The sequence below is a fragment of the Neophocaena asiaeorientalis genome, unplaced genomic scaffold (assembly GCF_003031525.2).
Source record: "Neophocaena asiaeorientalis asiaeorientalis breed wild unplaced genomic scaffold, Neophocaena_asiaeorientalis_V1.1 scaffold148, whole genome shotgun sequence".
Classification (NCBI taxonomy): domain Eukaryota; kingdom Metazoa; phylum Chordata; class Mammalia; order Artiodactyla; family Phocoenidae; genus Neophocaena; species Neophocaena asiaeorientalis.
This window is the reverse complement of record NW_020174050.1, coordinates 5,786,745-5,797,950: the sequence shown is the minus strand read 5'-3', so window position 1 is coordinate 5,797,950 and position 11,206 is coordinate 5,786,745. Positions and strand designations below refer to the sequence as shown.

Sequence of the window (11,206 nt, the reverse complement as noted above, 5' to 3'; positions counted from 1 at the left end):
GCGGCCCAAAAAAAAAAAAAAAAAAAAAAAAAAAAAGAAATCTACAAACAAATGCTGGAGAGGGTGTGGAGAAAAGGGAACCTTCTTGCACCTTTGGTGGGAATGTGAATTGATACAGCCACTATAGGGAACAGTATGGAGTTTCCTTAAAAAACTAAAAATAGAACTACCATACGACACAGCAATCCTACTACTGGGCATATACCCTAAGAAAACCATAATTCAAAAAGAGTCATGTACCACAATGTTCATTGCAGCTGTATTTACAATAGCCAGGACGTGGAAGCAACTGAAGTGTCCATTGACAGATGAATGGATAAATAAGATGTGGCACATATATAGAGTGGAATATTACTCAACCATAAAAAGAAATGAAATTGAGTTATTTGTAGTGAGGTGGATGGACCTAGAGCCATACTGAGTGATGTAAGTCAGAAGGAGAAAAATACCGTATGCTAACACATATATGTGGAATCTAAAAAAAAAAAAAAAAGCTTCTGATGAACCTAAGGGCAGGACAGGAATAAAGACACCGATGTAGAGAATGGACTTGAGGACACGGGGATGGGGAAGGGTAAGCTGGGATGACGTGAGAGAGTGGCATGGACATATATACACTGCCAAATGTAAAATAGATAGCTAGTGGGAAGCAGCCACATAGCACAGGGAGATCAGCTCAGTGCTTTGTGACCACCTAGAGGGGTGGGATAGGGAGGGTGGGAGAGAGGGAGACGCAAGAGGGAGGAGCTATGGGAACATATGTATATGTATAGCTGATTCACTTTGTTATAAAGCAGAAACTAACACACCATTGTAAAGCAATTATACCTCAATAAAGATGTTTTAAAAAGAAAAATAAAAGGTGTAGTCCAGATTCAAGGAGGAGTGGGACTTTGAGTTAATATCTGGTTAACTTCCAGAGCTTCAGTGGGAACAAGGAGGTGATAAGGCAAATTGGAGCATGATTATTATGGAGGGGTTTGAATGAGGAATTTAAGTCTTATTCTAGGTTGAATTCTAGAGCACCAAATGTTTTTTTTACATCTGTAAATTGGGGTTCTCTTAGTAATACCTGAATTTTATGTCATAATATCGTTTAGATGATATTTTATAGGACATGGCTGTATAATTGTTTTGATTAATAGTTATTGCAGATATGGCTCTAGAATCAAGTAATTATCAATACTACTATTAAAGACTTTGGGAGCATTGAGTGATTTTGAGAGGCTGGTGGCAGTTTGGAAATAATTATTTAAGAAGTTTAATCTGGTTGAGGTATGCAGAATCAGTTGCGGAGATCAGTGTGGGAGGAGGGAGGCTCTTTTTTAAAGAATTAAAATTAAAATATGAAGTGGTAAGTCAGGAGAGAGATGTGTCAATTGGGATAGAAAAGAAAGCTTTAAGTGACATCAGTGGTTGAATATGAAGGAAGAAGTCAAAGATAGCTGAAAAATCAGAAGGAGGATACAATTTGGGGAAGATAATTATGAATTTTGTATTAGACAAATGATTAAAATTGGAATTATTTCTATTTTTGCCTGAATTTAGGCCCTACTTACTTTATGCCTGAATACCCTCAGGATTGGTTTTCCCCTTCCTCCCTCTAATGCATGGGTGTTATGTTTGGATATGGGTGGATGTTTGGTTGTATGGACTCTTTGGCAGTCTGCAGAAGTCTGTGGAGCGTTTTAGGAATAATGATTTTTAGTGAATGAAATAAATAAGATTAAAAAGGAATGTGTTGGGCTTCCCTGGTGGCGCAGTGGTTGAGAGTCCGCCTGCCGATGCAGGGGACACGGGTTCATGCCCCGGTCCGGGAAGATCCCACATGCCGCTTAACAGCTGGGCCCATGAGCCATGGCCGCTGAGCCTGCGCTTCCGGAGCCTGTGCTCCGCAACGGGAGAGGCCACAGCAGTGAGAGGCCCGCGTACCGCAAAAAAAAAAAAAAAAAAAAAAAAGGATAGGATTAGCAGTACTAATACACATATAGTATATATTGTGTGTATAAATTGTACACAAACTTAGGTCATTTTTACTTTTATTAGTTTACAAGTTACAGTACTTGTAGCACATTTCACGATTAATCATCAACTTGGTCAAGAACTATTGCTCCATTCAAATTTTATTCTTAGCAGCTCTTTTATTGAATTTACACACATTTCTTCATTGAACTACAGTTATTTGTAAACACTGTTAAATATTCTTTGTGGAAAGCAACTTTAAGTACATTTTAGAAAGAGATGGGAAATACATAAATGTTTACAATATAATAATCATTGTTTACCTTTTGCTCATCTTTCCTAGACTATAAGGTATTTAGGGCAAGGAACATAATTCTAATAATTAAAAGTAATGGATTTTTGTTAAGTGTTTATAAAGCATTACAATTTCTTTTAGCCTTTTTGTAAAACAACTTCGAAATAAAGTTTTTAAAAATCGTTAATAAAACAATTCACTCTTCTCAAATGGAGAAATAATAGACATGCATTATGTGCAACTGGGTTTTAGAAAATAGCAAATTTTATTCCTTGATTCTGTGATTCTGGGTAACTGCCTATTGTTCCTAGTATGTTGTAAGTATGCTGTCCTCATTTTATCAGCCTCAGAACAAGAAGAAGGAAATTCTGTATTGGTTAGCTCAGGAGGAAGGTAATGAGTTTAAGTAAAAAAACAGGAAATTTGTTCCTCTGTGACCTTTGATGAGTTTGTGAATTTGGCATTTTGACTGTGGGGTTGAATTTCAGAAGAGTTTTATATTTAGTTTGCTTTGTTGCTTTTGCAGAATATCTACCTGCCAAGAAAAAATAGGAATCCAAGTTAAAGGCTCTGCTGCCTTTGTGGGAAATAATGGACAATACTCTTCCTTTTGCTGACAAAATCTGGGTATCTGTATTTTACAATGACTGGTTTTTGCTTTCACATAGAGCCAAAGTATCCTTTTCCTGGAACCAAGCGTGACTCAAAGCCTTTGTAAGTTCTCTTTTTCTTTATCCTTTTAAGCAACTATTTTGGGAACTGTTTTAAAGCTGACACCCCTTCCCTTCAAACCTTTTCCACTCAGCACAAAGCACCACCTTATTGGCAGTCATTTGTGTGAGTAGAGTGGGTACTCTCCTTAGGCATTTATTCGTGTCAAAAAGTTAAGGATTAGCTCTGTTGTTTAATACTATCTGTTTTGGATCAGCGTGAGTCTGCATTGGCCTTTCCTTTTAAATTCTTTCATAATTAAGATGCTGGCACCTAGGAGCCCTTTCCTGGATGGAGCTTTTCTTTGTGCCTTATCGAGTTTTATCCCAGACAGAGTTTAGTTACTAAGGCTTTTCTGTTTTATTTCTCTGTTTTTAATGGAGACTTGTAGATTTAGATATGGTTTTTCCAAATTCTAAACCCTGGTTCTCAGATAAGTAAAACTAGGTTTAACACCTCTTTATGTATATTTTGCTATGTATATCAAACGTTGGAACATTGTGCAATTTGGTTCAGGTCAAAAAGTATGGGACAACTATTATGATTACTGTCAGACTTTAATGTTAGTCAATAAAACGTTGTATTCAAGATTTAATTAAATTGTTTTCCCAAAGAAATAGAAAAGCTAAAATAATTAGAAAAGCTGTTCATTATGAAAATACGCAGGCCTCTCACTATTGTAGCCTCTCCCGTTGCGGAGCACAGGCTCCGGACGCGCAGGCTCAGCGGCCATGGCTCACGGGCCCAGCCGCTCCGCGGCATGTGGGATCCTCCCGGACCGGGGCACGAACCCGTGTCACCCCTGCATCGGCAGGCGGACTCTCAACCACTGCACCACCAGGGAAGCCCAGATCCTTAGTTTTTGATACTACTATCATGTTCAGTTTTCTAGTAATGAAAACCAAATGATTTTTTTAAAATAAATAATTTATTTATTTGTGGCTGCATTGGGTCTTCATTGCTGCGCGGGGGCTTTCTCTAGTTGCGGCGACTGGGGGCTACTCTTCGTTGCGGTGCGCGGGCTTCTCATTGCGGTGGCTTCTCTTGATGGGGAGCATGGGCTCTATGTGCATGGGCTTCACTAGTTGTGGCACACGGGATCAGTAGTTGTGGTGCACGGGCTTCGTTGCTCCGTGGCATGTGAGATCTTCTCGGACCAGGGATCGAATCCGTGTCCCCTGCATTGGCAGGCGGATTCTTAACTAGTGTGCCACCAGGGAAGCCCCCCAAATGAGTATTTGAAGTAGTGTTTAAATTTTCTTGATGCAATACAACATTCATAGTTTATACACAGATGATTTTTTTTGCTTATGTAAACAGACTTAAGGCATTATATTTGTGAAATATTAGTGAATTCTTTGATTTTACATACTGCTAGAGAGGCAGAGCCTGAAATTAGAAGGTAGGAGAAAGAAAAGATGAAGTATTGTATTTTGTTATGAAGTGTTAGCATGTTACTTCAGTTTTTTTCACATTTAACACGTTGTACTGAGTCCAGTTTTTCTAGTGGATTTGTTATTTTGAGTCATAGGAACTCTCATGCTCTTGACATGCTTACTTTTTTTTTTTTTGGCTGTACCACACGGCTTGCAGGATCTTAGTTCCCTGACCAGGGATTAAACCCATGGCCCCTGCAGTGGAAGCAGGGCGTCCTAACCACTGGACCACGGGAATTCCCTTGATATGCTTACTTTTAAAAGTGTGGCTTATCTAGATGATCTGTGATCCTCTTAAAACTGCCCTTGCAGCCTGTCTTAGTTTGGGTCTGAACATATTGCCTCTTTCTTTACAGCAGCAAAGATCTTTTCATTTCTGGTAGGTTTGAAGCAGCAGACTTTGCTGTGGATTCTTGTTTGCTCTTCGTTTAGATTGCACAGACAACTGATTTAGGAGAATACTTTTCTTTGGGTACTACTTATTATTGATTAGGAGATTTAGGAGAATACTTGCAGTAAACTTTCTGATCTTAAATTGTAGACATCTTTGTGAATAGAGTACTCTTGCTTCTGTTTTTTTCCCTTCCCACTTAACTTTAGTAGGTTAACCATGGTGGAGAAGAGGAATTCGAAGGAGAATTTCCAGCATTCAGATATAGTGACCTTTGATGATTAGTATGTTAAGGAGAATGCTGGAGAATAGACTTTGCGTGTTTATCCTTGAACACGTGCCAGATGTATTGGATAGTTCCCTCTTGACTTCATAATAGCATCTTGAGTACACAACAGGGTGGAAACCTCGTTGTCATCCTGTGGCAAATTTCCTGCTTATCCTGGATATCTTACAACTGCCCTTCAAAGAGGGATGTGAGGTATATTGGAGTTAGGCTGATAGAGAATTTAGAGGACAAGCGTACGAATTTTAAAAATCACAAACCATTTTTCTTATTTATTTTGTCAGTGTCTGTATTTGTGATTGAAGTAGGAAATGAAAGAGAGGAACTGCTAGTGTGAGAATTCATTAGACAAATGGGAACATTGTTTCCCTGTGTTACCTCAAAGTTTATTGAATAGTAAGCTGCACTGTAATGGATGTTACATTTGTTGTGCCTGTACCAGAAAATTGAACTGTTTCTGAGTCAGTGTGTACTCCATTTAGGTTACTTGGATTCAGCATGTTAGGGTTACGATTGTAATAGGATTTGGGTATTCCTGGGTATAGTTGATTTTACAATGTTGTGTTAGTTTCAGGTGTACTGCAAAGTGATTTAAGTATACGTATACATGTATTCATTCTTTTTTAGATTCTTTTCTCATATAGGTTATCACAGAATATTGAGTAGAGCTCCCTGTGCTATACAGTAGGTCCTTCTTGGTTATCTTATACATAGTAGTGTGTGTGTATTCAACCCAAGCTCCTGATTTCTACCAACCCCCCCACGTTTCCCCTTTGGTAACCATAAGTTCTCTATATCTGTAAGTCTGTTTCTGTTTTGTAAAAAAGTTCATTTGTACCTTTATTTTTAAATTAGATTCTAGATATGACTTACTTCAGTTAGTATGATAATCTCTAGGTCCATCCATGTTGCTGCAAATGGCATTATTTCATTCTTTTTTATGGCTGAGTAATATTCCAACCATAAATTGTTATCCATTGTTCTGTCCTTGGGGACATCTGCTTTATCCATTCCTCTGTCCTTGGGGTTTCTGAAGAAAAATGAGAATTGAATTAGCAATTCATTAATATATAGGCCTTGTGCTGGGCTGGTTTAAAATTAAGGCCTGTTTGGACCTCCTACTCCTCATCTCTTTTGTTTCTAGATCAACTTTTTGAAAATCAATTTGCCTAAGAATGAGTTTGCTGAGATTAGAAAAATTAATTTCTTTCACTCAGCAAAATTATTTTGAAATTTATGTTGCCATGTGTATCAGTAGGTCGGTCTTTTTTTTTCATATTCCGTAAAGTTCTTTTATTTTAGTTTTTATTCTTTTAACCTTTTTTTAAAAGAAAATTGAAGTATAGTTAATTTCCAGTGTTGTATATGCTTCAGGTGTACAGCAAAGTGATTTATATATATAAATTCTTTTCCATTATAGGTTATTACACGATACTGAATATAGTTCCCTGTGCTACATATATAGGGGGTCTTTGTTGTTATTTGTTTTATATATAGTGGTGTGTATATGTTGATCCCAAACTCCTAATTTATCTCCCTGCTCCCCTTTCTATCCCCTTTGTTTTCTATGTTTGTGAGTATATTTCTATTTTGTAAATAAGTTCATTTGTATCATTTTTTTAGATTCCACATATAAGTGATATCATATGATACTTGTCTTTCTCTGTCTGACTTAACTTCACTTGATATGATAATTTCTAGGTCCATCCATGTTGCTGCAAATGGCATTATTTCATTCTTTATTTTTTTATTGGATTATAGTTGCTTTACAGTGTTGCGTTAGTTTCTTCTCTACAGCAAAGTGCATCAGTTATACATAAACATATATCCACTCTTTTTCAGATTTCTTTCCCATTTATTTCATGCTTTCTTATGGCTGAGTAATATTCCATTGTATATATGTACCATATCTTCTTTTTTTAAAATTTTAAATTTTATTTATTTTTTTATACAGCAGGTTCTTATTAGTTATCCATTTTATAGATATTAGTGTATACATGTCAATCCCAATCTCTCAATTCATCACACCACCACCCCCGACACTTCCCCCCTTGGTGTCCATACGTTTGTTCTCTATGTCTTTGTCTCTATTTCTGCCCTGCAAACCGGTTCATCTGTACAATTTTTCTAGGTTCCACATATATGCGTTAATATACAATATTTGTTTTTCTCTTTCTGACTTACTTCACTCTGGATGACAGTCTCTAGATCCATCCACGTCTCTACAAATGACCCAATTTCATTCCTTTTTATGGCTGAGTAATATTCCATTGTATATCTGTGCCACATTTTCTTTATCCATTCATCTTTTGATGGGCATTTAGGTTGCTTCCATGACCTGACTATTGTAAATAGTGTTGCAGTGAACATTGGGGTGTATGTGTCTTTTTGAATTATGATTTTCTCTGGGTATATGCCTGGTAGTGGGTTTGCTGGGTCATATGGTAGTTCTATTTTTCGTTTTTTATGGAACCTCCATGCTGTTCTCCAGAGTGGCTGTATGTATCAATTTACTCACCAACAGTGCAAGAGGGTTCCCTTTTCTCCACACCCTCTCCAGCATTTGTTGTTTGTAGATTTTGTGATGGTGCCCATTCTAAGTGGTGTGAGGTGATACGTCATTGTAGTTTTGATTTACATTTCTCTAATAATTAGTGATGTTGAGCAGCTGTTCATGTGCCTCTTGGACATATGTATATCTTCTTTGGAGAAATGTCTATTTAGGTCTTCTCTCCATTTTTAGATTCGGTTGTTAGTTTTTTTGATATTGAGCTGCATGAGTTGCTTGTACATTTTAGAGATTAATCCTTTGTCAGTTGCTTCAGTTGCAAATATTTTCTCCCATTCTGAGGGTTGTCTTTCGTCTTGTTTATGGCTTCTTTTGCTGTGCAAAAGCTTTTAAGTTTCATTAGGTCCCATTTGTTTATTTTTGCTTTTATTTCCATTTCTCTAGGAGGTGGGTCAAAAAGGATCTTGCTGTGATTTATGTCATGGAATGTTCTTCCTGTGTTTTCCTCTAAGAGTTTTATAGTGTCTGGCCTTACATTTAGGCCTGTAATCCATTTTGAGTTTATTTTTATGTATGGTGTTAGGGAGTGTTCTAATTTTATTCTTTTACATGTAGCTATCTAGTTTTCCCAGCACCACTTATTGAAGAGGTTGTCTTTTCTCCATTGTGTATTCTTGCCTTTTTTATAAAAGATAAGGTGACCATATGTGTGTGGGTTTATCTCTGGGCTTTCTATCCTGTTCCATTGATCTATATTTCTGTTTTGGTGCCAGTACCATACTGTCTTGATTACTGTAGCTTTGTAGTATAGTCTGAAGTCAGGGAGCCTCATTCCTCCAGCTCCGTTTTTTTCCCCAAGACTGCTTTGGCTCTTCGGGGTCTTTTGTGTCTCCATACAAAATTTAAGAGTTTTTGTTCTAGTTCTGTAAAAAATGCCATTGGTAATTTGATAGGGATTGCATTGAATCTGTAGATTGTTTGGGTAGTATAGTCATTTTCAAAATATTGATTCTTCCAATCCAAGAGTATGGTATCTCTCTCCATCTGTTTGTATCATCTTAAATTTCTTTCATCATTGTCTTGCAGTTTTCTGCATACAGGTCTTGTCTCTCTAGGTAGGTTTATTCCTAGGTATTTTATTCTTTTTGTTGTAGTTGTAAATGGGAGTGTTTCCTTAATTTCTGTTCAGATTTTTCATCATTCATATATAGGAATGCAAGACATTTCTGTGCATTAATTTTGTATCCTGCAACTTTACCAAATTCGTTGATTCACTCTAGTAGTTCTCTGGTGGCATGTTTAGGATTTTCTTTTTATAGTATCATGTCATCTGCAAACAGGGACAGTTTTACTTCTTCTTTTCCAGTTTGTATTCCTTTTATTTCTTTATCTTCTCTGATTGCCATGGCTAGGACTTCAAAACTATGTTGAATAATAGTGGTGAGAGTGGACATCCTTTTTGTATCCTGCAACTTTACCAAATTCGTTGATTCACTCTAGTAGTTCTCTGGTGGCATGTTTAGGATTTTCTTTTTATAGTATCATGTCATCTGCAAACAGGGACAGTTTTACTTCTTCTTTTCCAGTTTGTATTCCTTTTATTTCTTTACTTCTCTGATTGCTGTGGCTAGGACTTCAAAAACTATGTTGAATAATAGTGGCGAGAGTGGACATCCTTATCTTGTTCCTGAACTTAGAGGAAATGCTTTCAGGTTTTCACCGTTGAGAAGACGTTTGCTGTGGGTTTGTCATATATAGTTTCTGTTATGTTGAGGTAGGTTCCCTCTATGCCCACCGTCTGCAGTTTTTATCGTAAATGGGTGTTGAATTTTGTCAAAAGCTTTTTCTGCATCTATTGGGATGCTCATATGGTTTTTATTCAGTTTGTTAAAATGGTGTATCGCATTGATTTCCCTATATTGAAGAATTCTTGAATCCCTGGGATAAATCCCACTTGATCATGGTGTATGATCCTTTTAAATGTGTTGTTGGATTCTGTTTGTTAGTATTTTGTTGAGGATTTTTGCATCAGTGTTCATCAGTGATATTGGTCTGTAATTTTCTTTTTTTGTAGTATCTTTGTCTGGTTTTGGTATCAGGGTGTTGGTGGCCTCATAGAATGAGTTTGGGAGTGTTCCTTCCTCTACAAGTTTTGGAAGGGTTTGAGATGGATAGGTGTTAGCTCTTCTCTAAATGTTTGGTAGAATTCACTTGTGAAGCCATCTGGTCCTCGACTTTTGTTTTTTGGAAGATTTTTAATCGCAGCTTCACTTTCATTACTTGTGATTGGTTTGTTCATATTTTCTCTTTCTTCTTGGTTCAGTCTTGGAAGTTTATACCTTTCTAAGAATTTGTCCATTTCTTCTAGGTTGTCCATTTTATTGGCATAGAGTTGCTTTTAGTAGTCTCTTAGGATGCTTTGTATTTCTGCAGTGTCTGTTTTAATTTCTCCTTTTTCATTTCTTATTTTATTGATTTGAGTCCTCTCCCTCTTTTTTTTTAAAGGAATTTTGCCTTTTTTGTATTTTAAAATTTTATTTATTTATGGCTGTGTTGGCTCTTCATTTCTGTGCGAGGGCTTTGTCTAGTTGCGGCAAGCGGGGGCCACTCTTCATCGCGGTGCGCCAACCTCTTGTGGCCTCTCTTGTTGCGGAGCACAGGCTCCAGACGCGCAGGCTCAGTAATTGTGGCTCACAGGGCTAGTTGCTCCACGGCATGTGGGATCCTTCCAGACCAGGGCTGGAACCTGTGTCCCCTGCATTGGCAGGCAGATTCTCAACCACTGCGCCACCAGGGAAGCCCTCCCTCTTTTTCTTGATGAGTCTGGCTGATGGTATATCAATTTTGTTTATCTTCTCAAAGAACCTGCTTTTCGTTTTATTGATCTTTGCTATTGTCTTCTTTGTTTTTATTTCATTTATTTCTGCTCTGATATTTATGATTTCTTTCCTTCTACTAACTTTGGGTTTTGTTTGTTCTTCTTTCTCTAGTTCCTTTTGGTGTCAGGTTAGAATGTTATTTGAGATTTTTCTTGTTTCTTGAGGTAGGGTTGTATTGCTATAAACTTTCCTCTTAGAACTGCATTTGCTGCATCCTATAGGTTTTGGATTGTCGTGTTTTCATTGTCATTTGTCTCTAGGTATTTTTTGATTTCCTCTTTGATTTCTTCAGTGATCTCTTGGTTATTTAGTAATGTATTGTTTAGCCTCCAGTGTTTGTGTTTTTTATGTTTATTTCCCTGTAATTGTTTTCTAATCTCATAGCGTTGTGGTCAGGAAAGATGCTTGATATAATTTCAGTTGTCTTAAGTTTACTGAGGTTTGATTTGTGACCCAAGATGTGATCTATCCTGGACAATGTTCTGTGTGCACTTGAGAAGAAAGGGTAATCCGCTGTTTTTGGATGGAACATCCTATAAATATCAATTAAATCTATCTGGTCTATTGTGTCATTTAAAGCTTGTCTTTCCTTATTAATTTTCTGTTTGGGTGATCTGTCCATTGGTGTAAGTGAGGTGTTAAAGTCCCCCAGTATTACTGTGTTACTGTTGATTTCCTCTCTTATAGCTGTTAGCAGTTGCCTTATGTATTGAGGTGCTCCTATGTTGGGTGCGTAT

General features: G+C 37.2%; 1 protein-coding gene across 1 annotated transcript in view; it reads left to right on the top strand.

Moving 5' to 3' along the window:
• Positions 1-2,426: 2,426 nt before the first annotated feature.
• The window catches only part of CNOT6L (CCR4-NOT transcription complex subunit 6 like), a 99,231-nt gene continuing 90,451 nt past the window's right edge, over positions 2,427-11,206 (top strand). Inside the window, exon 1 of the mRNA XM_024754079.1 lies at positions 2,427-2,971. Within this exon, the coding sequence (XP_024609847.1) occupies positions 2,901-2,971 (71 nt within the window). The 5' untranslated portion in view covers positions 2,427-2,900. The remainder of the gene's footprint in view (positions 2,972-11,206) is intronic.